Source organism: Canis lupus, chromosome X (assembly GCF_011100685.1).
Source record: "Canis lupus familiaris isolate Mischka breed German Shepherd chromosome X, alternate assembly UU_Cfam_GSD_1.0, whole genome shotgun sequence".
Lineage (NCBI taxonomy): Eukaryota > Metazoa > Chordata > Mammalia > Carnivora > Canidae > Canis > Canis lupus.
Genome location: NC_049260.1, coordinates 41,456,363 through 41,484,074, shown reverse-complemented (window position 1 = coordinate 41,484,074; position 27,712 = coordinate 41,456,363). Strand labels below are relative to the sequence as shown.

The 27,712-nt window shown below is 48.4% G+C and overlaps 2 protein-coding genes across 4 annotated transcripts; both read left to right on the top strand.

The window, feature by feature from the left end:
* Positions 1-1,302: 1,302 nt before the first annotated feature.
* Positions 1,303-9,837, top strand: UXT (ubiquitously expressed prefoldin like chaperone). Of its 2 annotated transcripts, none has more exons than XM_038587318.1 (7): positions 1,303-1,462; positions 1,640-1,746; positions 2,729-2,825; positions 2,951-3,018; positions 3,296-3,403; positions 9,469-9,532; positions 9,739-9,837. In XM_038587318.1, exons 2-7 carry the CDS (start codon positions 1,649-1,651, stop codon positions 9,790-9,792), a joined length of 489 nt encoding a protein of 162 aa, XP_038443246.1. In that variant the 5' UTR covers positions 1,303-1,462; positions 1,640-1,648; the 3' UTR covers positions 9,793-9,837. The 2 variants fall into 2 exon arrangements, with proteins under 2 accessions (XP_038443246.1, XP_038443247.1); XM_038587319.1 differs by having other exon boundaries at positions 1,304-1,462; positions 2,729-2,810.
* A 1,182-nt stretch (positions 9,838-11,019) lies between these two features.
* On the top strand, positions 11,020-25,560 carry ELK1 (ETS transcription factor ELK1). 2 transcript variants are annotated; one of them, XM_038587316.1, is made up of 6 exons: positions 11,020-11,169; positions 19,177-19,420; positions 21,642-22,091; positions 22,906-23,352; positions 23,997-24,098; positions 24,183-25,560. In XM_038587316.1, the coding sequence occupies exons 2-6, from the start codon at positions 19,211-19,213 to the stop codon at positions 24,279-24,281; spliced, it is 1,308 nt and encodes a 435-aa protein (XP_038443244.1). In that variant the 5' UTR covers positions 11,020-11,169; positions 19,177-19,210; the 3' UTR covers positions 24,282-25,560. The 2 variants fall into 2 exon arrangements, with proteins under 2 accessions (XP_038443244.1, XP_038443245.1); XM_038587317.1 differs by having other exon boundaries at positions 11,023-11,169; positions 19,147-19,420.
* The last annotated feature ends 2,152 nt before the right edge of the window (positions 25,561-27,712 follow it).

Below are 27,712 nucleotides of genomic sequence, written 5' to 3'. Positions count from 1 at the left end.
AATAAATAGAACCTTTTCTTTAAAAAGTAAAAAATGCTTTATGAAATGTAAGTTAGTAGATTTGCACAGACCTATCTTCAGTTCTTCAGAACTCTGTGTTGTTTTGTGTTAAAGATAATAAACATGGGGGGATCCCTGGGTAGCTCAGCGGTTTGGCGCCTGCCTTCAGCCCAGGGCATGATCCCAGAGTCTCAGGATTGAGTCCCACATCGGGCTTCCTGCATGGAGCCTGCTTTTTCCTGTGTCTCTGCCTTTCTGTCTCTCATGAATAAATAAACAAAATCTTTAAAATATATAAATAAAGATAATAAACATAACACCTCTTTTTTTCCCCATAGGAAAATGGTATAGATTAACTCAATAATAGTTGTCTAACTACCTGGTGTCTATTTCAATCACACGAAATGTAACTTTAACTATATGTAATATTTGAAGATTTACAAAAAAACATTTTAAAAAATTACATGTCCTTTCCAATCATCTTGTTCTTAGGGCAAAGAAAAGCTTGACTTGCTTAGGTTTTGAGCATTTGAAAGAAAAACTTGCCTTTACACACAAAACACACAAAGTATCTGAGAAGACATCACTGGCATGAGTGGGGGCTCTCGGCCCTATAGGCAGGCATAGCATTTGAGGGATTTGGTATCTGTGTTCTCCTTCAGGCTCAGCCAAGACTTGCTGGGTATGATGCTATTATTTGAAAATGTAACATGGGAAATAAATTCATTAACTTGAGTGCATACAAATAAATAAAAGTTTATACATTTAAATAAAGACTCAGGAACATTTCTAACTACAGAATAGCCGATCTTGAGCAGAGGACTTCAGCGACCCGCCACCTGATGCCTCTATTAGACGAGGTAATAGACATAGTGTTTTGTCAATATCTGCTTGGATCCTAGTTATGGATGGCAGGTTGCAAACTGGAGTTACCAAAGCTGAGTTTCAGAGAATCTGTCTCCGTTTAAAAAAAAAAATTTAATGCTCACATTCATTCCCATTACTGGGAATCAAACCCAAATCTCCCGTGCGAAAAATCAAAATCCATGGCGACAGTTCCCGGGATGTACTCTCCTTTTTACAAACCAGAACCATAACCAATTCTTGCCCGTCTGCTTCCGAAGCTCTGACTTTTAAATACTACACGCTTCTCTCTCGCCACCTGTGCGCCCCGCCTCCCCCAGGAACCCGCCAAATCCCATTAAGGCCCGCCCCCGCGAGCCACGCTCAGTCCCCACAGGCTCCGCGCTGCCCCGTTCCCACGCTGCGCGGCCGGGAGTACACTCGGTGGATTCCCTAAAGCCCCGCCCTCCTCTCCTCCGCTTCGCCCCTTTCCAGCCCTTCAGAACCGCCTTTCCCACCCGGCTATTCGGTTGGCCCGCGCCCTTGTGGTACGTCATTCACCCGCGCCACCCGGAAGCCACGGTTTATAGCAACCGTTCTTATTGCCGGCGGCTCTAAGGTGAGGGCCGCGTTTGGGTGTCCCTGGGTGGCAGAGTCCCAGAGTTGGGAGGGGCAGAAGGCGGAACCCCGGCCGGAGCCGAACGAGCCCACTCCCGCTGTCGAGGGGGTGCAGATGTACTGTGCCTGAGGCCAAACTGTGTGGTCAACGTGGTGTGCTCCGCTCCCCATTCCTTAGGAGCCCATCATGGCGACGCCCCCTAAACGGCGGGCGGTGGAAGCCACGGGGGAGAAAGTGCTGCGCTATGAGGCCTTCATCTGTGACGTGCTACAGCAGGACCTGCGGTGAGTGGCAGCGTGGAGGGCCGGGCGTGTGGAAGGTTCCACGTGGGGGGGCGGGGCGTCCAAAGTCAGGGTCTAGCCTTCTGATTGGTGGGAAAGGCATTTGGAGTCCAGCCCCGTGCGCCGATCCGGCGAGGAGGGGCGACATCCGGGGTGCTACTGGGCTGGGATGTGGCGGTTCTTGTAGAGGGTGTGTCCGCGCCTGTCTGGCCTCCCATCTCACTTAGCCGTGGAGCTAGATTCTAAAGCGGGAGTTCTTAGGTTCGAATCCTTGGCCTGGCCCCTTCGCCATCTGTGTGAAGACGTTGTACGCTGCCTCGACTTTGTGTGCCTCAGTTTTCTTATCTGTGAAATGGGAAAGTTCATGGAACCTTCCTCATGGGGTGGTTTTGAGTTTTTAATGTGTTCCCCCCTTGTAAAGGATTTAATGTGAATACTAGGGGCTCTATGAGTATGAAAAATTGTTACTATCACTATTAATCTGAGCAGGAAGTAGAGTGTTCAGAAGCAGGATAATGAACATCCTGAAAGGGATGGAAGATTTTTCTAGGGTGAGAATGGGACACTTTTTTTTTTTTTTTTGAGAATGGGACATCCTGATTGGACGGAATGTGGTAATAGTACTAATAAATAAGAGCTAAAACATATATAGAGCTTAGTTTTTGGTTAGGTGCTATTGTAAGTGCTTTGTAGTAAACAGTTCTCTTAATGACTTTGTGAGGTAATACTTGTCGTCCCTTTTTTAAAGATAGGGAAATTGACTCCTAAAGAGAAAATGAGTCCTAAAGAATTTGCTGAAGTCACACAACTAGTAAAAAGGAGAGCCTAGATTCAAACCCAAGCAGTCTGACTCACAATTCAAATCAACTTCTGCACTAAAATGCTTCTTTAAGGCATGGTGACATGAGGGTCTCAGTCATAATATGAGGTATTCTGACAGGTCCAGGGCTTCCTGTTGGTCACCATTTTCCTCTTGTCCCATCAGAAAAGTGCTGGACCATCGCGACAAGGTATATGAGCAGCTGGCCAAATACCTTCAACTGAGAAATGTCATTGAGCGGCTTCAGGTAAAAACAGCCAAGGTTAGGGACCATTTTGATGTGTTTGGGCAAGGGAGGGGGATGGGAGGAGAGACCCCAGACCAAAACCTGTCAGCTGACCTGAAAGGTGACCACTGACCCCTACCTCTTTTTCCCTGGCCCCACAGGAAGCTAACCCCTCGGAGTTATATATGCAGGTGGATTTGGGCTGTAACTTCTTCGTTGACACAGTTGTGTGAGTGTCTACCTGCCCCTCTGAGCCCACAGGGCTCAGCTTCCCCCTTCCTTCATGCAACAAATATTTTTTTTTGAGTATTTGCTATGTACCAGACACTGTGCTAGGTGCCGGGGATGTGACAGTGAATCGAATAGGACAAAACCCCTGCCCTCTCAGAGCTTCTAATTTGGGGAAGGTGGGAGGAGTGGAGTAAAAAAAAATTGCCAATAAACTGTATAGTATGCTAAACAGTAATAAAGACTTCCCCCACTTCCTCTAACCATTGTTTCCTCAGCCCAGACACTTCACGAATCTATGTGGCGCTCGGATATGGTTTTTTCCTGGAGTTGACACTGGCAGAAGCTCTCAAGTTCATTGATCGTAAGAGCAATCTCCTCACAGAGTAAGTCCATTCTATGAAGTGTCTAAAATACCACCATTTGCAACATCCTTTTCCCTTTCCCCATGGCTCTCTGAGATGATAGATACTTAAGGGCCCATTTCTCCTCCTCCCCAGGGCTAGGGCTGAGGAAAGTAGAGATGCAAAGCTCAGCCCCAAGAATAGCACATAGGAAGCACTCCATAAATGGTCTTGATATTGCTCACTCACACACACATTTGTTGGCTGTTCTATGCCAGGTTCTGTACTTGGCAGTGGGGAGGCCACAGTGAACAAGACAGAAGGGTTCCTTGAAGGCCTAATCTTGACCAGATCCAGAAGGTTTTGGCCTATAAATCAGTAAAACAAGTTACCTCCCGATTTCACCTCCTCCTAATTTTCTTGCTCCTTCACTGTGCTCTCACCACACTGATCTTCCTGGGCTTCTTGAAACACCCTCAGAGTGATCCCATCTTAGGGTAACCGCGCTCTCTGCCTATAACATGCTTTCCCTGGGTACATGCATAGCTTCCTTTTTCCTAACTCAGTTTAAGTCTTTTTTTATATAGTTTTTTTAAAGATTTATTTATTTATTCATGATAGACACACAGAGAGAGAGAGAGAGAGAGGCAGAGACACAGGAGGAGAGAGAAGCAGGCTCCATGCAGGAGCCCGACTCGAGACTCGATCCCGGGACTCCAGGATCGCGCCCTGGGCCGAAGGCAAGCGCTAAACCGCTGAGCTACTCAGGGATCCCCAGTTTAAGTCTTTTTTTAAAAAAAAATTTCAATTCGCCAACATATAGTATAGTTTAAGTCTTTCTTAAATGTCACCTCCTCAACGAGGCTGTCTGTAACCTAACTTTAAAATTGCAACCCCTGGGGGCACCTGAGTGGCTCAGTTGGTTGAGCATCTGACTCTTGGTTTTAGCTCAAGTCATGATCTTGGGGTCGTGGGATCCAGCCCCATGTCAGGCTCTGCGCTCAGCAGTGAGTCTGCTGGGGATTCTCTCCCTCTGCCCTTCCCCATGCATGTGCTTGTGCTCTCTTTCTGTCTCTCTCTCTCAAATGGATAAAATCTTTTTTTAAAAAATTGCAGCCCCTGGCACTCCTCATTCCCCTCCCTTGTTCTACTTATGACCTCTTAATGTTTGCTGTGAAATTTACTTCTTTCTAAAATTCCTTGCCTTCACCCATTAGGATGTAAGCTTTACAAAGGGAGATATTGGGATGCCTGGGTGGCTCAGTGGTTGAGCATCTGCCTTTGCCTCCAGAGTTGCTGGATTGAATCCCACATCAGGCTCCTTCATGGAAGCCTGCTTCTCCTCCCTCTGCCTGTATTTCTGCCTCTCTCTCTGTCTCTCATGAATAAATAAATAAAATCCTTAAAAAAAAAAACAAAGGGAGATATTTTGTCTATACTCGCAAGTGACCAGAGTAGTACATAGCATATAGTAGGTACTCTGTTTGTTGAATGAATTTAAAAGGGTATCCTAGGAACAGATTGAGGGGGGATTGAAGCACATCTCTGGTGGTGGAGAGGAAGGTAATGTAGGGAGAAAGTATGGGCTCCAGTTGAGTTTAAGGCTTTGTGCAGGGAAGGGAAATTGGAAGTGTGGATGAGAGGTTTGAAATGTAGCCAGGAAAGGCCTTCCGGGGAAGTGACAATTGAGTCTCTTGGTCGAGTGAACAAGCCATTGGGGCTTTGTGGGGAGAGCATTACAGGCAAGGGGACCAGTGTGAGTGCCGTGTTAGCAGAATTGCCAAGATTGGCAAACATGCCACAAGAGGGGATACCAAGCAAAACACTTAGATTAATACCATCTTACAAGAGTGAATACCACTTATCTAAAATGCCTTCTAGGTCTGTTTATGCCTACATTCATTTATTCCAGAGTTGCTTCTCTTCTGGTTTTAGTAATTCTTCTCTTTTCAAACCATTCCAAGGTTTCCAAGTGTTAGTAGACCCAAAAGAGCCTCAGATCTGCCGAAATTTCTTTTTTAAGATTTATTTATTTATTTGAGAGACACAGAGTGAGAGAGAGAATGAGCGGGGTGAGGGGCAGAAGGAGAAGCAGACTCCACTGAGCGGGGAGCCTGATGCGGGACTGGATCCTGGAACTCCAGGATCATGACCTGAGCTGAAGGCAGACACTCAAGTGACTGAGCCACCCAGGTGCCCTCTGCTGAGATTTCTAAATCTTGGTGATCAGACCAATTAGTGAAGGGGTCAAGGGGCCTGCTTTCATGGGCCAACACAGTTCTGAACTAGTGGTCATTCAGACCACATCCATTTTTTTTTATAACAGAGCTTTCCTTGTTATGTCACGGAATTCCTGAGCCTTTCAGATAGAGATTTTCATTTTTTGAGACTTGATATCTCTCCCCCAAAATGTATTTAAATTGTCAGTGCCTTCCCACTTGTCTGGTCTTTTTGATATATTGACTTGGTTTATTGGAATGAGAAATGTGATTGGATCTCTTATTACTTTATTATCATTAGGAGGGCTTCCTAGAAATTTAATCTTCCTAGGAGATGAAGATTTGAGTCTGAGTAGCTCACTCTCCTTTTTAAAATATTTTGTTATTTGGGACACACCTTGAACTAACTTTCTTTCGGGTTATTTTATGACTGTCAGCCAGTCTTTCTTTTAGCACATTTCTTTGGGGGAGTGGGAGGATCAGATCTGTGTGTATATTCTTTCCTGATTATATAGAAAGGAGAACACATCCACAGACATGTAACTCTAGAAGAGACAGAATAGGGGCACCTGTCTGGCTCAGTAGCTGGAGTGTGTGACTCTTTATCTTAGGGTTGTGGGTTCAAGCCCTACATTTGGTGTAAAGATTGCTTAAAAATAAAATCTTTTTTAAAAAGGAGAGAGAACAGACAGTAACCATTTGAGTATTTATACTGCTTTACCTATTAAATCAGTAGCAAAAAATGAAGCATCTCCTGTGTGTTACAACTAGCATTTGGTGGGCTTTGTATTTTTCTCCTTTTTTAAAAGTGTTGCAACTCATAGCCTTTCCTAAACTAAGCTTGTACCATTAACTAATTTTGTTCTCTTTATTGATGTTCAGATTGTCCTTAGAAGCCAATCAGGTTCATTACTCTGTTCTTTGAATTACTACCCCAGATATTCTTGAAAGCATTCCTGTTCTCGGGCAACAGTGCCATGCTTCATTGATTTCTTGTCTTTAAACATAGACTCAAACCATCTCCTGAGGACTTCAGGTTCCTTTGAATGGAGTAGTCTATTCAGTTATTTATTCAGCATATGTTGGTGCCTACTATGTGCTGCATACTGTTTGGTTCCTGGGGATACAGCAGGGAACAAAGCAGATCAGTCTGTGTTCTCTGCCCTTACATAGCTTACATTCTAGTCAGGGGAGTCAGACAATAAAAAAAGAAGTAAACGATGTAGTAGGTCACAGGTTGGCAGTGCTACAGAGAACAGCCCGGAATGGAGAGGAGAAACATTCCCCAGAAAAAATTTTTTATGACTTTGTATGATGACAAATGGTAATTAGTTTTACTGTGGTGATCGTTTGACAGTGTATCCAAATATCTGATCATTATATTATACCCCTGAAACTAAGGTTACATGTCAATTATACTTTAGTAATTAAAAAAAGGAGGAGTGCCTGGATGGCTCAGTTGGTCAAGCCGCCAACTCTTCTGCTCAGCTCTTGATCTAGGCTCAGGGTCCTGGGATCAAGCCCCATGTTGGGCTGGGGGGGGGGGTCTGTGCTCAGCGGGGAGTCTGCTTGAGGTTTCTCTGTCCCTTTCTGTCACTGCCCTCCCTCTCTCTCTCAAATAAATAAATCTTTTAAAAAAATTTTTAAATAGGAAAAGAAACATTGCCTAGGATGGAGCAGTTGCAATTTTAAACAGAATGCTTGATTGGCTGTAAGGTGTGAAAGTTTTGGGCTGAACAACTGGAAGGATGGAGTTGCCATTATCTGAGAGGGAGAAGATAGAGGAGGAGCAGATTTGCAGAGGAGGATCAGGAGTTCAACCTAGGACCAGTTAAGTATGAGGTGCTTATTAAACAGTGAAGTGGAGTTTTTGAAGAAGGAGTTAAAACTCCCAAGGCTGGAGAAGGGTCTGAACTGAAAATATAAATCTGGAAGATACCAATATCTTGGTATTCAAGATATGGGTTCATAGTGCTGTATTTTTTTCCATTTTAACATTCTATGTTGTTACCTTCTACTCTCCTTACCATATCTAATTTGCCTTAAATTGATTTCTGCTTGAACAGATAGCTGAGCACAACAATGTCTGCCTCCCTTAGGACAGTATCAAGACCCTGTGTAAACTAGCCCCTTCCTACCTCTGGGACCTTTTCTTGGACCACTTTCCTTCCACCAGTCACTTAATTCCTAACACCCTGACTTCCTGACTGGTCCTCCAAAAGCTCCTTCCTGCCTTGTGGCCTTTTTGGGGAAAAGACCCTCCTACTGTTTAACTCTTACTCATTCTCATTCCTCAGAAGGGCCTTCCTTAGCCCTTTGTATCAATTAGGATTCTGTTGGCTGAGTCTGATCCCAATCAGCTTAGAAGATAGAAGGAATTGGGGTGCCTGGGTGGCTCAGTTCAGCGACTGCCTTCAGCTCAGGTCATGATCCCAGGTTCCTGGAATTGAGCCCCGCAATTCCAAGGGCTCTGCTCAACTGGGAGCCTGCTTCTCCCTCTCCTTGCTGCTCCCCCTGCTTGTGTTCTCTCTCTCTCTTTCTGTCAAATAAATAAATAAAATCTTTAAAAAAAAAAAGAAGATATAAGGAATTGACCAGTATATGTAACTCAGCAGTCAAGGGCCAGAGTGGTTTGAGGCAACTCCAGCTTTCCAGTTGCTTAGGCCTTGGCATCTTCCTTAAGTCCTCTCTCTCACACCTGACATTCAACCATTTGGTAAATCCTGTTGACTCTACCTTCAAAATATATTACAAATGCAGTCACTAATCATCACCTCAGCTGCTGACACTGCAGTCTAAGTCTCCATCTCTCACCTGGGCTATTACAGTAGCCTTCCCACTGGACTTCCTGCTTCCACACTAGCTCTCCTTATCCTCAGTCCTCCACACAGCAGCCAGATGAATCCTCTTAAACCCTGGTCAGTGGGGCACCTAGGTGGCTCGGTCAGTTAAGCGGTTAAGCGTCCGATTTCAGCTCAAGTCATGATCTCAGCAACCTGGGATTGAGCCCCACATCAGGGGTTATACCCTTAGTAGGGAGTCTGCTTCTCCCTCTCCCTGTAGCCGGACAGGAGCCCTCCCTCTCCTCATGCACACACATGTGCTCTCTCTCTCTCTCTCAAAATATTTTTTAAAGAACCCTTGTCATTTCACATTCCTTTTCTGATCACAAGCCTCCCTTGGCTCCAATCTCACGTAGAGTAAATGTCAAGAGTCCTCACCATGGCCTTGTGAGTTTTACATGATCTGCCTCCCCACCTTATCTCTCTGACCTCACCTCCTACAGTTTCCCCTTCCCTTATTCTTCAGCCATGCCAGCCACTTTGCTGTGCTTCAAACATGCCAGGTACACTCCTACCTCATCATTTTTCCATGTGTTGGGCCTTGTGTCTGGAACATTCATCTTCCATCTATCCTCATGATCATCTTCTTTAACTCTTTATGCAAATGCTTCTCGCACAGCCATTTGTAAGTGCTCTCATTAGAATTGCAGCCCCCCACTCCTGCACTCATCCTCTCTTATCATTTAACTTTTTCATTTTACTTATAACCCTCTGAAATACTCTATATATTATTCCATAATTTGTCCCTCTTAACGAGAACTTGAGCTCCATAAGGCTGAGATTTTTGTCTGTTGTGTTTGCTGTTATCTCCCAGTACCTAAAATTGCCTGGCATAGAGTAGGGATTCAATCAATTTCTTTGAATCAGTGCAGCCCAGATGGTGGCCAGGCATCTCTGCATAGGAGCAGGTCAAGTAGTAACATGTCCTACCACCTGCCATGTGGAAATCATCCAGGACATAGGCAGTTCTTGAAGTGATGAGGAAAAATCATCTTCATGAGCCTAAGTGTGGCCCACTCGGCCCTTTCTTGTTTCTTTTCTCCAGGCTCAGCGACAGCCTCACCAAGGACTCCATGAATATCAAGGCCCATATCCACATGTTGCTAGAGGTGAGAGTACCTCACCCCATTCCCAGACTCTGTCTCCAAATGTATTCAGGGTGGTGTGACCCGACGAAGGGAGAGAGCCAGGGATGGGAAGGACCATTTTCCTCTCTAAGCAGGAACCAGGCTGGCTCTGAGGGAGGGGAGGTCAGAGCAAGCCTGGGCTGAGGCCTAGACAATCTCTGTTCAATCTCTTCTATCCTTTTTTTCAGGGGCTTAGAGAACTACAAGGCCTGCAGAATTTCCCGGAGACACCTCACTATTGACTTCTTCCCGCCTCCGTAGACATTAAAGAGCCTGAATGCCTTTGAGTCACATGGCCCTTCTTTCCCCACCTCAACCCTTTGCTGTTTGCTAAGGTGCCCTGTTTCTAAAGCACAAAGTTACCAGGAACCCCAGAGAGCCAGTCTCTATGTGGAACCTTTAAAGCACCCCTGAAGTCCCGCCTCCAGCCTGTTGCCTGGCAGCATTTGCCACTTGACTTTCTGCACTGCCCTCTTTTCTGTCGCCTTGGAAACCTGGGCCTCCCACCTGACCCTTTTATCTTCCTGGACGTAACTGTCTTAATCATAGAGAATGGGCTGATTCAGGGTGGAGGTTTGTTCCCAAGACAATCAGCCTTTCATTCCTGGCCCTAAAGTTTGCCCCTCTCCCCCACCCTAATCATTACTGGGGTACCTTAGATTACACCCACGCCCGTCTCATTCCAACCTTGGCCTCACCCGGCTTCTAACTAATTTCAGCTTCCACCAATGGGCGCAGAGCCTGATCCCGCCCTACCCCGGCCGGCCCCTATTTTAGGTTGAGTCTAGCTTCCGCCAATCATTGCAGAGCCAGGTTCCGCCCCCTTATAACTGGCTGAGGCTCAACGCTGACCTCCTCGTAGGCTTTAGTTTCCGCCACTCAACGCTCCTTTGCGTGCCTGGCCGCTGTCCAACCCTATCTCTGCTCTGTCCTAAACTCGTCTTTTCTACCCAATCACGATAGAGTTATCCTCCCACCTACGCACAGTCCTGGCCCGACCCCCTCCCAGCCTGCCGCTACGCCCACTTCCATATAAGTCCCGCTTCCGCTGAGCAGCGTGGAGTGCAGCACCGCCCAGTTGGTGTTTTGGCAGCTGTCTGGAGTCCCTAGTCCGCCAATCAGTAGAAAGCAGAGTCCATCCGCCCCTATCCTCGGAGGCCGTCTTCCATGCAGGCCAATTATTATCAGGCAGGCGCCCCCAGAATCTTGTCAATCGCCCACAGGCTGTCAGCCTTGGGCCAATCAGCGTGAAGCGCCAGCGGGGCCCAGCACGCCCCCTCGGAACCCAGGCGGCTATCTGCGTTCCATCAGTTCTCCTCGGGCCAATCATGGCCTAGCTCTGCGGGGCAGGGCCCGCCTCCCCAACCCTGGAAGCCGCGCGGTCGAGCCAAGGCGCTGTGTCCAATCAACCAGCCGCGGAATGCTCGGCTCCTCCTCCAGGGGCCCACGTGAGCCGTGAGGAAACGCAGGGGCGGCTTCTAGGTGCCGCCGCCGCCGCCGCCGCCACCGCCGCCACCGCCGCCACCGCCACCTCGGAGCCCGGGCCTGGGGGGCGGTGGGGCTGCGCATGGAGCCCCCGCCCCCCGGAGCTGCCAATACTGCCACTGCGCTACACACAGGTGAGCCCGGGGCCTGGAGGGTGGAGGGCCCGTCCGTGACCCCACGTATCCTTCCCGCCCCCGCGCGAGGGATGTGGCTTGGCCCATGGCCTGCTGGTGTTCAACTGCCCACCGCCACCGCCACGGCTGGTGGACCTGCCTGTGGTATTGTCCCCTCCCTTCGCCCCTTGTAGTCGATCTGACCGTGGCCTGACCCCCCTTCCTGTTTTATAATGGATCGGTCTGCGTGCTTATAGTTCTCCCCACCCCACCTTACAGTGGACTCGTCCGTGGTCCTGCCCCGCCCCCACCCCCACTTAGAGGGGAGCAGCCTCGGGCATTGTCCCTCCTTGACAGAAGGTGCATCTGACTGTTTATTTTCTCCTGTCCTCAACTTTCAAGGGCCCCGTCTGTGGCCTTGTAGTTCTGTTCCTTGTAGTGAATCAGTCCATGGCGTGTTGCACCCCCCCCGCACCCCCTTTAACAGTGAGTTAATCTGTGAAGTTGTATTCCTGCCTCCTCCAGTCCCCCAGTGCATCAGTCCCATGGTTTTATCTTTTACAGTGTATCGGTCTGAATGCTAGTATCCACATCCCTTGTCGTTATCAGCCCATTGCCCTAGCCTCTTTTTTTTTTTTTTTTTTCAGACTGTTTCTCCAGCCCTTGGGCTTCTCTCTTCCTTTTAATAGTGGGTCAGTTTCGTGTTTTTGAACTCCCCATTTTCAGTAGCTCATTCCATGGCCTTGTTCCCTTCTCCTTTTAATGAGTCCGTGTGATGGCATTTCACCCCATCTACTCTTGTGCAGAGTAGATGCCTTTCTGCTCCCCTTGCCCCCCATAAAGAAGATGAGCCTTTGCACTCCCCTCCACCCCCGCCTTTGCAGTGGATCTGTTCATTGGCCTTCTTGTTCCCCATGTGCTTGCATCCAGGCACACACCCCCATACCCTCCCCTGAGTCCAGTGCTTTGTAATCTCTTCTCCAGGAGGGTGCTTTTATTTTGTCCCTCCTTTCCTTGTGGTGGATCAGTCCATGGCCTTCCCTGCTTCCTCTCTTCTTAATGGTGGATCATCCTGTGTGCTTGTTGAACCTGGCTCTTTTTTACTCTAGAACACATCCCCCTCGTACACATCATTAATCCCTAAGACATTCTGCCTCACTGCAATAAACGGATGCATTCAAGATAGCGATAATGCCATTAGGAGCTAACGTTTATTGAGCACCTACTAGGTACCTGGCAAAGTGCTTTATATCCATGACCTCATTTCGTCCTCACCACAATCCTGTGAGACAGGTACTCAGGAAAGTTCGGCACAAGGGGCTCAATACGTTATTCAGAGGTAAGTACCCAGTTAGGTTGCCCCTCAGAACACAGAATAATTTTTGAGGATCCCCTTTCTCACTTCATCCCATGCCACATGAGACCCCACTCCTTAAAAAACAAAGCACCTCCCGTCTCCAAGCTTTTGTTTTTGCTAGTTTCCCCCCCGCCTGCAGAGCTGTCTCCATTCCACACTTTTTCTCAGCACCCATCCACCCGCAATCGCAGCAGCCATATGATCTGAGTGATTTAACCACTTTCTCTCCGCACCTGCTTCCTCATTTGTAAAATGGAGGCATCAAAACCAGAATCCCCTCCAGTGTGAACATATCTGAGAGTTAATAAGACAAGTAACCTCTCTGGCTGCACCTCCTGCACCTTGTCCCTCCGACTCTGTTCCAGCCATACAAAGCTCCTCACTCATCCTCAAATCAAACACGCCAGATACAGCCCAGCCTGAGGGCCTGTGCATTGGCTATATTTTCTACCTGGAATAACGTCGTTCCCCTGATCTGTATGTGAGTCCTTTCAGAGCTCTATTCAAATGTCAGCCTGCCCCTGATCATCTGAACCTACATACTTAACAGGACTCAGGTTCCTTCTCTGCAGTAGTGGTCCCCTTTGCCCTTCATCACTATCAGACACACTGTGTAGTTTACCAGTTCACTGTCCCTCCCCATTAGAACAGTCAGTCCAATGAGGGTTTAGTTTTTTTGTCTGCTTATTTACTGCTGGGTAAATATACTTAGTATATACTAGGTGCTCAATAAGAATTTGTTGCATGCATGAAGGTGAAAAATATTATTTCAGACAAATCAGGGTGCAAGGGGAGGGAAGGGTTGGAGATGAAGAGGGTATACGAAAACTAGCTAAAGAAACTAGTTGGGACTGTTCGTTCAGCAAACACTTAGCACCTACTGAGTACCAGGCACTCTTCTAGGTGCTGGGGATATGGGAAGGAACAGAACAGGCAGAAATTCCTGCCCTTGTGGAGCAGACGTTTGCTAAAAGTGGGGGAGACGGACTATATAAATAAAACAGTAAGTAAAATTAGATAGTATGTTAGGCGCTAAGGAGGAAAGTGAAGTCGGGAAGACAGGGAGAGAGTACGGGAGTGATTGAAATCTTGGGCACTGGGCAGGCCTCACTTAGAAGGTGACCCTTGAGTTAAGGCCTGAAGGAGATCAGGGAGGAAGACAAAATATCTAGGGGAAGAGTGTTCTGGAGGTGGAAGGAACAGCCAGTGCAAAGGCCCTGAGGTGGGACTGTGCCTAGTGCATTCAAGAAACGTGAAGGAGGCCAGTGTGGCTGGAGCAGAGCAGAGGGCGGGAGGGAGGCAGGCAGGCAGGCAGGCAAGCAAGCAGGAGGCAAGGTCAGAGCGGTGATGGGACCCAGATGGTATAGGCCATGGTGATACATAAGGTTGGAGGCTGGTGGGAGGGTGAAGGCTGATAGACAAGCTAAGAGCTAACTAACATTTGTCGAGTGCCTACCACATGCCAGAGATACTTTTCTAAGTCCTTTATATATATTGACACTAGATCCTCGCAAAAGCCATTAAGAATAGTATATTTTGAAGATATTTTACAGATGCAGAAACAGACCCAGAGAGGTTGAGTAACTTGCTCAAGGTTGCACAGCTAGAACAAGGCAGAGGAGTGGGAGACCAAAGGCCCAGAGAGAACAGATCTGCAAGAGCAGACAGTTTATTCAGCACACAGATCACACAGAGGAAGGATTCATTCTGTCTAGAAGATAGCAGAATTTGATGATTATAGAATAAAGAGTTTATCGGGCATGAGAAAGGGGAAGGGCACGTACATAGCCTCAGAGGTGGGAAATGGGTGAGCTCACCATGCCCGTGATGTAGAGTGCCAAGCTCATGGCCACCTTAGAGTCGTTGTACGCAATGTCCATAGATGTCCACATGGCTAGCTACCTCCCATCCTCCCCGTCTCTGCTCACGTGTCACTTCTCAGGGAACCCTCCCCACTCAGCCTCTAGGGTCTTCCCTCTCTGTCTCTCTTGATAGAGAGCTGGTATTGTAAAGTGCTAGGATCTCTACCTGCAGCCAGACTGCCCAGCTTTGAACCCCAGTTCTGCCAACTTCCAGCTGCATGACTTTGGGCAAATGACTAAACTCTATGCCTCTATTTCCTCATCTGGAAAATGGGAGGATCATAATCCCACCCCACAGTGTGGCTGTGATGGTTGCATGAGTTAAATGTTCAAAACAATGTGTGACACACAGGAAAATAGTTGTATGACTGTTCTTAAAACCACTGTCATTACTCACAGCATACATACAGGTGTCTAACAGGCCTCTGAGACAATCTCCAAAATTGACCTCCTGACCTTGCCTCAAAATCAGCTCTCCTGTGGTGCTCCCGTTTCCATGGGTCCTGGCTCCATCCTTCCAGGCGACCAGGTCACAAACCTAGACTCACCCTTGCTGTTGTCTCTCACTTCCCTTCCCTGCCTCATACTTTGTCAGCAAACACTGCTCACTCTGTGTTCATATTTTATCCAGAAGTCAGCCATTCCCCCAGCAGTTCCACTGCAAGTCTCACCTGGACTGTCACAGTAGCCTCTTCAGCCCCTACACTCAGTTGTCCTCATAACAGCCAGAAGGATCCTGTTAAAATGCAAGTCACGGCCTGGTCCCCCCGTTCATGACCCCCTTGTGGCTCTTCTCTCAGCCAGCATCAGAGTCCTTGCACAAGGGCTTGAGAAAGCCTCACTCAGTCTGGGCCCCACGGCCCTTCTCTTCTCACCTCCTGCTACTTTTTTGCACCCTTTACTCCCTCCTCTCTGACCTTGCCCTGCTCCACTGTCTTCCTCTGAGCTGCCCAGTGTGCTCTAGCCTCAGGGTCATTCACCCTGCCTGGATCCACCTGCTGCCCGCGTCATCACAGACCTGACTCGCCTCATTTAATTTAGGTGTTTGCTCAGATGTCACCTCTGCAGTGCCTAACCCTCCCCTGACTACCCTTTCAAAAATAACAGCTCCTCCCCTGCTTCACTTTTTTCCATAGCTCTTCTCACCAGCTGACGTACTCTTTCACTCCTTTCTCTTCTTTTCTGACGGTCTTCCCCACTAAAACATGAATTCCCCGAGAGCAGGGATTTCTGTTTTGTTCACTGCTGTATCTCCAGGAGGCGCTCACAGGAGGCACTCAATAGGTGCTGACCCCATAGGAGGCGCTCAAAGATGCTCGCTAAATGAACGAGACAGAGAAATAAACCCATCTGAGTAAGGCAGATTACTAGGACACTTATTAGGGGTCAGGTGGGAAATACAGTAATAACCAAAATACAAAACCCTGTGTGCTGTTGAGGCTTGGCGCAGCTGGTCAGATTTTCCCTTAATGGGTAGGTCCTGTTGCAGCCAAAAGAGGAACTAGTAAAATTGCCTGTCTTCACCACCAGGAGTCACACTGAACTCTTTGTGCCCTCTGAAACAAGCAGGTCTTTGAAGTAAACCCAGTGAAGTCTCTGATGACAGGACTCTCAAATGTGGACACTCCGTGGCTTTGTGACTTGCGTAATAGCCCAAAATTGTGTCTGCTCAGCCAACTTCATTAAGCGCTCCGACACGAGAAAGGATCATATACTGTATATTTCCTTACAGATTAAAGAATGAAGCTACAAATAACAGAGAAAGGTTCTTTGAAACCTGGTTTGGAAGGTCTTATTCTTAATCCAACAGTCCCAGCCAGTGAACAGTTGACTGATGAAAGCTCATTCCTTCAGGAATAGGAAGCTTCGTGTTTATTTCCAATTCACCCTCAGCGAAGAGGGCAGTTATGGGAGGGGGGGGCTGCAGTGAGCAGGGAGGGTCCTGTTCTCTACAGGACATGCTGAGGGAGCAGCATGGAGGGCAGGTTTGCCTAATGGTTACATGCTTAGACGACGACGACTGGAATCTGCATGGGTCCAAAGCCTGGCTGTGCCACTTACACTCTGTGGCCCATAGACGTCATCTGGACATTTTGTACCTCCGCTTCCTCCTCTGTAAATGAGTGATAATAAAGAGCACCTACTTTCCAGAGTTGTGATGAAAGATAAATGAGTCAGTACCTATAAAAATAGCAGTACAGGTCTACATGCCCTCATCCAAAACCCTCGGAGCCAGATGTGTTTCAGAATTTCAGATTTTTCAGATTTTAGAAAGGTGGCAAGGGGCACATACAAGATGTTACATAACCCCCTCAGTGGGCTCAGTTATCAGCCACATTCAGATTTCTGTAGCAGAATGTTTGAACGATCACGCTAAGTGAGAATCAATAAAGACCAGGAAGGGCCTTGTTCATTTTACATCTGGATTTGCTGCCCAAAGGGTTATAAAGAAGGGGGGTTTTTTGTTCAAAGATTTATTTATTTGAGAGCAAGAGCTGGTGTGTGCTCAGAGGGGAGGGGAAGAGAGAGGAGAGAGAGAATCCCAAGCTGATGGGACGCTGAGCACAGAGCCCGATGCAGAGACTCGATCCCACAACCCTAAAATCATGACCTGAGCCAAAATCCAAGAGTCAGACGCTTAACCGACTGTACCACCCAGGTGCCCCAAGTTTTGTTTTTAGCACTTTGGGGATTTTGGAATAGCAGATAAGGAATTATGAACAAATTGGAAACTACATTAAAAGCTTCTCACACTCCAGGCACATTATATTTAATCTGTACAATAACTCTATGAACTCGATATTATTATTATCCCTATTTTACAGGTGAGTGTGTTATTATCCCTATTTTACAGATGGGAAAATTGAGGTAGAAAGAATTTAAAGAATATGCCTAGGGTCACACTGCTAATAAGTAGCAGAATCAGGATTCCAATCCTGGCAATCCAGCCCTAGAGCCTGAGCTATGGTCTGGTAGGCCATATTATCTGATTTGAACAATGGCAGCCAAGTATTATGAGCTCAACAAATGTTAGTCTTTGCTGTTATCAAGAAGGAGAACACAGACAGTAAGAGGCCTGAGGAATGCAAAGCAGAGGGAGCAGGCACTAAGTTTCAGGAAGGCTTCAGAAAGGCAAGACTCCCGTGGCTGGGACTCAGATGATGGGGAAGACTTCTAGGTAAAAGAAGGGAGCCCCACAGAGTAAACAGCTTTTGCAATGTGCTAGCAGAAGGAACCTCCTAGAAAACTTCATGTCTGGTGTAACAGAGGATGCAAATGAAAACGTTCAGGTGAGGAGCACCATACTAGCTTTTTTAAAAAAAGATTTTATTTATTCATGAGAGAGAGAGAGAGGCAGAGACACAGGCAGAGGGAGAAGCAGGCTCCATTTAGGGAGCCTGATGTGGGACTCAATCCTGGTACTCCAGGATCAGGCCCCTGGCCTGAAGGCAGGTGCTAAACCGCTGAGCCACCCAGGGATCCCCACTATACTAGCTTTCAACTCCTGCTGCGACAAATGATCACAAGTCACAAGCTGCTTAAAACAATGCAAACTATTATCTTGGCACTCTGGAGGTCAGAAGTCCAACATAGCCTCACCAGGCTGCAACCTGGGTGTGGGCAGGGCTGTGTTTCTTCCTGGCGGCTCCAGGGAATGACCTGTTTCCTGCTCATTCGAGTTGCTGGCAGAATTCAGTTCCTTGAGGTTGTAGGATTAAGGTCTCTGTTTCCTGACTGACAGTCAGCTGAGGGTCCTTCCCACATTTATGAGGCCAACCATATTCCTGGGCTGGAGCTCTGTTCTTCCAGCTTCAAAGCCAGTAATGGCAAATCAGGTCCCTCTCATGTTTTGAATCTCTCCTGCCTCTTCTGTCCTTGCATCTCTCTGAGCTCTCTTTCTGCCTCTTCCTTTTTTTTTTGTAAGGGTTTCTGCAATTAGATTCAGCTCACTCAAACAATCCAGAACAATCTCCCTGAGGTCTGTACAGTAATACCCCCTTATCCACAGCTTTGCTTTCCATGGTTTCAGTTACCCGTGGTCAAGGAGAAGATGATTCTCCTGACCTATCATCAAGAAGGTCAGTGGTAGCCTAACACTGTGTCATAGTGCCTACATCAGTACCTCACTTCATCTCATTATGTAGGTATTTAATCATCTCCCATCATCATAAGAAGAAGGGTGAGTACAGAACGATAAGATATTGAGAAAGAGAGCACATTCACATAACTTTTATCATGGTATATTGCCATAATTGTTCAGGTATTGTTGTTAATCCCTTGTGCTTGATTTATAAATTAAACCTATACATAAACTGTGTATATTTATAGGAAAAAACATAGTCTGTGTAGGATTTAGTACTGTCCACAGTTTCAGGCATCCACTGAGGGTCTTGAAACAGATCCCCCGCAGATAAGAGGGAACTATTATAACTCTAAGTTCATCTGCAAAGTTCCTTTTGTCATGTACATAACACACTCATAAGTGCCAGAAATTAGGATATGGACATTTCTGAGAGGGCATTATTTTGCCTACCATAGTCTGCCCTCTGGCCCCCAAAGATGCATATTTGTCCCACATACAAAATACATTCACACCGTCCTCTTGTCTCCAAAAGTTTCCTACCATTCTGGTGAGTCTCTAAAGCCAGGCTGAGGAGCTTAGAATTTAGTCGGAAGGTGTTTAGGGAATGATGGTAGGCTTTGGGGACAGAGGTGGAGACAAGAAGGCAAGAAAGGAATCCTCCTCTTGCTGACCTCTGCCTCCTTCTGTGTTCTCAGCCTCTCAGCTCTGAGCTATCTGCCCTCCAGGTACCCCTGGGATGGCGTGAGCACTCCGCCAGTGATGGACCCCTCTGTGACGCTGTGGCAGTTTCTGCTGCAGCTGCTGAGAGAGCAAGGCAATGGCCACATCATCTCCTGGACCTCACGGGATGGCGGTGAGTTCAAGCTGGTGGATGCTGAGGAGGTGGCCCGGCTGTGGGGGCTGCGTAAGAACAAGACCAACATGAATTATGACAAGCTCAGCCGGGCCCTGCGGTACTACTATGACAAGGTAAGGCCTCTGAAACCAGGACTGGGAACCACCAACATTTATGGCAGTTATTTCATTTTCTTGTCTTGTCATAGCTATAACTTTGAAAACAGAGTTTACTATTTTTTACCTTATCCTCTCGTACTATTAGACCAATGTTGGGCACCTCAAACGTTTATCTCAGGTATTTTCTTTGTCTTACTGCTTTGGCTGAAACCTTCATAGTATTATTAATACTGACCCCTACTAACCCCCTTTCTGAGGCCCTCAAAGTCATACTGTTCCACCACACCCCACACATTTCATTTTCTTATCTTATTCCTATAGCTAAAAATTACAAAAGCACCATTAATAATGACTCTTTCTCCTCCTGCCTTCTGGAACTGGACCAATCCTGGACTTCCTCAGTTATTTCATAACCTACTCTTATTCCAGTATATTCTTATTCCCAGCATTAGAATGTCTATTACAATATTGTACTAACCTTTTCTTACCTCATGCTGTGGGATCCCAAACACTTTTATCAATTCTTTTCTTCTCTTATTCTTTTAGCTGAAACCTCCAAAACAATATGTACAGTGCAGGTCTATACCCTATTCTCATGCATTTTTAGAGCAATGCTGGTCCATGCCAGTGTGTATTTTTTTGAAGATTTTTAATTATTTATTCATGAGAGACACAGAGAGACAGAGACCTAGGCAGAGGGAGAAGCAGTCTCCCTGTGGGGAGACCAATGTGGGACTCGATCCCAAGACCCTGGGATCATGCCCTGAGCTGGAGGCAGATGCTCAACCACTGAGCAACCCAGGCATCCCATCAGTGTATATTATTTTATCATCTTACTCCTGTAGCTAAAACTTTGAATTTTTCTCATCCTTTCAGACTCCCAGACCGGTGCTGGATTTCTCCTCCCTGACAACATACCAGCTATTTCATTTTCTTTTTTATCTGAAACTTCCAAAACATTAATGAATATCCCTTTTCATTCCTTTTCTGAAAAACACAAACCCACCCTGTGACATACCTGACCAGCATTAAGATGTCTTTAGGATACCCTAGTGCCCCCCAGATGCCTCTTGTCCCCCACAACAGCCCTAGACCTATGCTACACGCCATAAATTATAGCATTTATTTGATTCTCAGATTTCTCATATTTTATTCCTTTAGCTGAAACCTCCAAAACAATATTGAGGCTGCCTCATTCTGTGCTTTGAGACCACCGCAACATCCCTGGGACCCTCCAGACCTATCCTGTAATATTCCAAACATGTTCTGCGATCCACCCTGCCAGCCTTGAGATTCCCCCCAATATGTATGCCAGTACTTTAATGGCCTTATCTTAGTTGCTATCAGTCACTTCATTTTCTAATTGCCTTAGCCTAAACCCGTACCATAGTACTAAGAATGAGGCTCCTCGGTTACAACTAGAACAAGAAATAAACTATGACAACAACAACAAAAAAAAAGCCCCCAAACCAAAACCAAAACAAAAGAATCAGGCTTCTCAGCCTGTTCTCCCCCTAGTGACCTTGCCCTGTTCTACATCTAGACCAATAGCTTTAAATAATCCTCTATGTTAATAATTCATCCCGGCATTCTTCAATCTTAATTTTGTCTCTTCCAATATTTACATCAGTTACTTCATTTTCTTGTCTTGCTGCATCAGCTACACTCCACGACTGCCCTGGCAACCACCCCCAAGGTCTGGGCCCAATTAGCCCACAGACACCCCTGGTTCCTGGAGCCAGGAGGAAAGCCTGCTCCTGCACTGACTCCTAGGTGGGCCCCACTATGGAGTGCTACCACAGGATGTGGGGGTGGGGGATTGGACAGATGGAGATGAAGAGCTATGAGATGAGAGGGATGGATGGGGAGGAGCCACGGAGTGGAGACCGGGCAAGGGGAAAAGGGCAGTAGGCTAAAAGAAGAGCTGTGGAAGGGAGAAGAGAGAAAGGAGAGAAACTGGGAAGAATACAGAGAGGGGAATCACAATGGGGAAGAGGAGTAGAAACAGAAGGAGAAGGGAGAAGGCCCCAGATTGGGAAAGACGCCAGTAAGAAGTCAGCCGGGGTGGGGGATACCCAATCAAGAGCAGACAGAGGAGGAATAGTGTATATGTAAAAAGACAGGAGAGGGGAAAGAAGGACCCTAGGAGACACACCCCTCTGCCCCCTCATCCATATCTTCCCTCCACTCTGGTCCTTTCTTCTAAGGTCCTTTATCCTGTCTCCTCCCTTCCCAGAATATCATCCGCAAAGTGAGCGGCCAGAAATTTGTCTACAAGTTTGTATCCTACCCGGAAGTCGCGAGGTGCTCCACTGAGGACTGCCCGCCACAGCCCGAGGTGTCTATCACCTCTACTGTGGCAAATGTGGCTCCCGCCACTGTACATGCTGTCCCCGGGGATCCTGCCTCGGGGAAATCGGGCCCACCCAAGGGTACAGGAATGGCAGGCCCTGGTGGCTTGGCGCGCAGCAGCCGCAATGAATACATGCGCTCAGGCCTCTATTCCACCTTCACCATCCAGTCCCTGCAGCCACAGCCACAGCCACCCCCTCATCCTCGGCCTGCCTCAGTGCTCCCCAACACCGCCCCTTCAGGAGCAGCAGTGCCCCCGTCTGGGAGCAGGAGCACCAGTCCAAGCCCCTTGGAGGCCTGCCTGGAGGCGGAGGAGGCTGGCCTGCCTCTGCAGGTAAGGACTGGAGTATGGAAATTCAGTAAGAGAGTGGATGTACAATTCCCAGATGAGGAGGGGGGCTGGTAGAAGGGACATAAACATCCTATTTAGATATGGTGGAAGGAGGGACACAGAGGTTCCTTGGGAGAGGGGGTTACAGAGGAGAGCCATACAAGTACTAAGCTAGGCAAGGTGCCCTGAATTTATTTGCTTAATGCATAGGTTCTCTCACCTTAGTGTCCATCAGAATCACCTGGAGGGCTTTTTATTTAAATGACAGATTTCTGGGGCCTGCCCCTCAAAGTTTCTCATATGGATCTGGGGATGAGCACAAGAATTCGTTTGTTTTTGTTTTTTAAGATTTTATTTATTTATTCATGAGAGACAGAGACATAGGCAGAGAAAAGCAGGCTCCCTCTGTGCGAGACTCAATCCCTGGACTGGGGATCATGCCCTGAACCAAAGGCAGACGCTCAACCACTGAGCCACCCGTGTCCCAAAAATTCGTTGTTTTTTTTTAAATAAGTTTCCAGATGAGGCGCATGCTGCTAGTCCTACTAAAGCAAATTTTTGAGAACCACTGTTTTCATGAATGAGGGCAGTATCTCCAGGAGGCCCATCCTTAGGGGATCTCTGTCCCCAAAGAGAAGCTGCCAGAAGAAGCTTCACATCCTTGACAAAGCCCCACCTCCTGCTCTTGGACCTGCCTTGATGTGTAGTCATGCACCCCCCCCACAATACAAAGTCATACTTTCCAAGACAAGTCCTTGGCTTCACTAACCCAGCAATCCTTACGCACCCCCTCTGCCCGCCCCCCCTCCTCTTTCAGGTCATCCTGACCCCACCCGAGGCCCAGAACCCTAAATCGGAAGAGCTGAATGTGGAGCCTGGGTTGGGCAGGCCACTGCCCCCAGAAGTGAAAGTGGACGGGCCCAAGGAAGAGTTGGAAGCCGCCGTCGGTGGGGAGGCGGGGTTTGTACAGGAAGCCGCTAAGGCCGGGCCGGAAGTCCCTCCTGCGGAGGGCGTGCCGGCCCGGCTGCCCGCGGTCGTCATGGAGACTGCAGCGCAGGTGGGCGGCCTCGCGGCTTCCACTGCTTCCAGCACAGAGATCGCCCAGCCTCAGAAGGGCCGGAAGCCCCGGGACCTGGAGCTCCCACTCAGCCCGAGCCTGCTGGGTGGGCCAGGACCCGAACGGACTCCAGGATCAGGAACTGGCTCCGGGCTGCAGGCGCCGGGGCCAGCGCTGACCCCGTCCCTGCTACCTACGCACACATTGGTGAGTGCCTGTGAAGAGGTGGGGCGGGTGAGAGAGGAGCTAGACTGCAAGGGCCAGTGTGGTTATCCCTGAGTGAGCGGGAGGGTGGAGCCTTCGAGGGGGATTGGCTGGAGGGACGGGGCTTGATTAACGAAGGGCGGGCTAGTCTCCCCTGCTGAAGGATGGGCTGGAATGAAGGACGGGTCTGGGGAGTTTTGTGGGGAGACGAGACCGCGAGGCTGGGGGCGGGAACTTTTCTGGGTTGGGGTGTGGCTTGGGGAACCTGCACGGGGCTTTTTGGTCTGGGGTTTTCTTAGCGGATTTCCTGGGAGGTGTATGGGTTGTGGGGGATCTGAGTTGGAAGTTGATCCTAAGCTGATGGGATAGTGATTGTGAGGTTTAAAAGCGACATGTGGATGGGGTCTTATACGTGGTCTCGCCCAATGAAGCTAGAGGTGGGCTCTCTGGAGTTGGGAGGGGCTGTCTGTGACATGGGAGAGGTGTCATGGGCTTGACCTTAGTAGTTAGGGTGTAAGCCTGTGTACTTTGGGAGGGTGATCTCAGATGTCTGAGCGGGAAATCTGGTGGGACAGGAGCCAAGGTCCTTCCATTTTCCCACACCTGCTCTCTACTCACTTGAGCTCCAACCATCTGTTCCCCCACAGACCCCGGTGCTGCTGACACCCAGCTCGCTGCCCCCCAGCATTCACTTCTGGAGCACCCTGAGTCCCATTGCACCCCGTAGTCCAGCCAAGCTCTCCTTCCAGGTAGGATCCCTTCACCCATATTGTAAAGGGTGAGAGACCCTAGCATGGCCCCCATCCGTGATCTTTCCCTATTTCTGTCCCCAGTTTCCGTCCAGTGGCAGCGCCCAGGTGCACATCCCTTCCATCAGCGTGGATGGCCTCTCAACCCCCGTGGTGCTCTCCCCAGGGCCCCAGAAGCCATGACTACCACCACCACCACCACCCCCTTCTGGGGTCACTCCATCCATGGCCCTGAACTTCTCTCCAGCCAGCCGTCTCAAGGAGAAACATAGTTCAGCTGACAGACTTGTGCTCTAGCTGTGGTGGGGTAGGGATTCTAGGAAGGATCTCTCAATAACCCTTCCACAGGAAACATACAACTTCTCTCTTCTTGGTCAGTTCCTCAGTGGCCGCCCTTACACGTCTCCTACTGCATTGGTGGAGACGGTTTATTTATTTATTTTTTGAAGGCCACTGGGAGGAGCCTGGCCCAACCCTTCTGGGGGGGTTGGTGAGGACATCTCCCCCATCTCCACATTTTCTCCCCAAGATGAGACAATCGGGGTCTGGCTTGAGAAGGACCTTTCTTTATTTATTTCTCAGCCTGCCCTTGGGAAGCTGAGGGAGCCCTGTCTCCATTTTGGGGTGTGGGTAGAAGAGATAGCTTGTTGTAGTTTTATTATTCCTGGCCATACCCAAGGGTCCAGGAAGAAATTGTGCCGTTTAACGGTTTGGGAGCCTTGGCCAAGGAAGACTCACACCCTAGAAATAGGAATTTCCACCTCCCCAGCCTTCTCTCAGATACCACCATTTTGGCCAGGGAGGAATGCTCCTTTTGTTCTTCTCCCCCTGAGAAGCCATTCCTGTATCTGCCAAACTCCTGGAGTCCTGCCTGTTACCTCCCAATGGAGGGTTTTTTTGGGGAGTGGTCCCCGTCTGGGGGGCCCCTCCAGCCAGTACTCCAGGTCTCCTTGTCCCCTACCCCCTGCCATTTTGATAGTATAATCTATTTTTAAACAGGGCTTTTCAATAGGGGAGAGGGGAGCATCTCTTCCTATATCTGAGATGGGGTGGGTGGGAAGGAAGGGATTTGGGGGAGGAATCTTCCTGCCACTCCCAAGTGTTTATTTTTGATACCAAACGTGTATTTTCAGCTCCCTCCCTCCCAGCCCCCCAATTTCCTGCGGGCGGGTACAAAGGACCCTTTAAGTGTCCCTGGAGTTGGGAGGGAGGAATGGGGGACATAAAGCCTGTCCTATCTGAATTCCAGGCTGGAGAGGATGGGTTCAAAGGACTCCTGGGCTCACCTCCTGTCAGCACCGGCCCAGCCCGGGCCTGGGGACCTGGGGGTTGGTGATTTGGGGGACGGTGCTACACCTGTCTCCACTGTTTGTTTTACTTCCCCAAAAATGGATCTTTTTTTTTCTAAGAGTCCCAGAGAATGGGGAATTGTTCCTGTAAATATATATTTTTAAAGGTGATACTGGAGGCTGCTAGCCTTTTTTTCTTTCCTTGAAGCCATTGGGACTGACTGTGACAGGCATGACTTTATGTGGAAGGCAGTGAAGGTGTGAGATTGACTGCAAGAGACAGCGTGACAGTGTGTGCAGGAAATAGCTGGAGAGACTGCAAATTGTAACTAGGTGTGCAAAGAAGAGAAAAATGTGGAAAGCTGTGATCACGTATATATGCGTGTGGAGTCGTGTGTGTGTGTGTGTGTGTGTGTGTGTGTGTGTGTGATAGAGTGTGGCCGCTGAAACCACAGACGATGTGTCCATGTCATCATAAGAAATTATAGCTGTGTGTCAGAAGATCACTGTGAGACTGGCTGCATACTAAGGCACCCTACAAGAGGCTGGAGGTATGTGTGAAGTCCTGTTAATGGCAACGGTAGTGGGGACTGTACCTCAGACACCACTGGACGGGCTGATGATGGTGAGCAGGACAGACCGAGTGACCAAAAGGACGCTTGAGCCTGCGTGAGCATGAGGAACGTGTGGGGGAAGATGGTCAGGGACCGTGTGCAAGCAAGGAACTTCACTGTAAATAAGCAGCCAACTGTGTTCTGAAGATGACCATGAGTGAAGCTCCATGCAAGGCAGCCTCACAGAAGAGTTGACTGTGTGAGAGAAAATGGCTGTGAGGCACAAGATTTGAGAACACGTGATCGTGCATGTGGACACCATTCATGTGAGACCAGCAAGGACTATGTCAGAAACTGAGAAAAAGAAAAATTGGCTCTGACTGGGGGAGTATGAGGCTGTAAGCTTGTGTGTGTGTGTGTGTGTGTGTGTGTGTGTGTGTGCGCGCCTCGTTCACATGCATGCATGTGTGTACCAGAGGCAAGTGGCAGATTGATTACAGTTACCACACCAGTCTAGGCCAGAGGCTCAGGGACTGAGACAGCACGAGAGAAAAGGATGGTGAGGACTGAAATAGTCTGGGAGAACACAGAGGTGTCTGGAGCAAGAGCCGAGAAGGAACGTGGCACCGTGTTGAGTGGAAACCAACGGCTAAGCAGCGCATTAGTGGGTGTGTGGAACAGCTCATGAGGGACTTGAATCAGAGGCTCTCTGTGTGTGAAGAATTGGGAAAATGAGGCCCTGGGAGACTGGTGGGGTGGGTGTGTGGGAGAAGTGGGCGAGGCCATAGCTGTGTCTGAGCATCCCTGCTAAGGAAAGGATGGTGTACAGCACTGACGCAGGCCGGAGGAGCCTGTGTGTGAGAGACTTGGAGAGTCCCTCAGCAGTTGGGAGTTTGTGACCACAGATGGCAGAGGCTAACTGAGGAAAGGTGACCACAATGGCAGCTGAGAAGCTAATGGTGTGGGTATGTGTAAAGGTCTTTGCAAGACACAATTAAAGGCTGTAAATAAGGCCTAGGTAAGTGGCACGCCACTTGAGAACGGAAGTGAGACCAGGTGACTGAGACGGCATCTGTGACAGTGTGTGATGGTGTATGTGTGTGCGCCTTAGCTACCATCAGGGACTGGGTATGCAAGATGGGGGCTTGAGTGAGGAGGTAGGAGAAGTGGCAATTTTGTCCCTGCACCAGAAACTTAGACCAGCAGGAGCTGTAAACCAGTGACTGGCAGAAACATCTAAAGGTGTGACTGTGTTTGTGTGCGTGTCAAAAACTGGTAAGAGGAAATGTTGGTGAGTGTGGCCAAATGAGGGAAGGCTGTAAGATGTAGAGTGTGTGTGTGTGTGTGACCCTCTTGGTAGGAGACCGGGAATCCGTGACAGAAGAAATGACCCCCTGAGTGTGTGTGACTGAGGGAAAGTCTGAGAGGCTATGGGACAGAGTATGTATGTGAGCTGGTTCCTAAGAGACCTTAGTAGAGGCTGCAGACCCAGAATTGTGTGTGTAACTGTATTTTTTTAAAAGGGGGTCAGGCATCCCGGATGGCTCAGTGGTTTAGCACTGCCTTCAGCCCATGGCGTGATCCTGGAGACCGGGGATCGAGTCCCACGTCAGGCTCCCTGCATGGAGCCTGCTTCTCCCTCTGCCTGTGTCTCTGCCTCTCTCTCTCAATCTCTCTCTCTCATAAATAGATAAAATCTTTTTTAAAAAAGTAAGAAAACGACCAAGACCAAATGAGACTGTATGAGAAACCACTGATTGTGCCAGGCCTG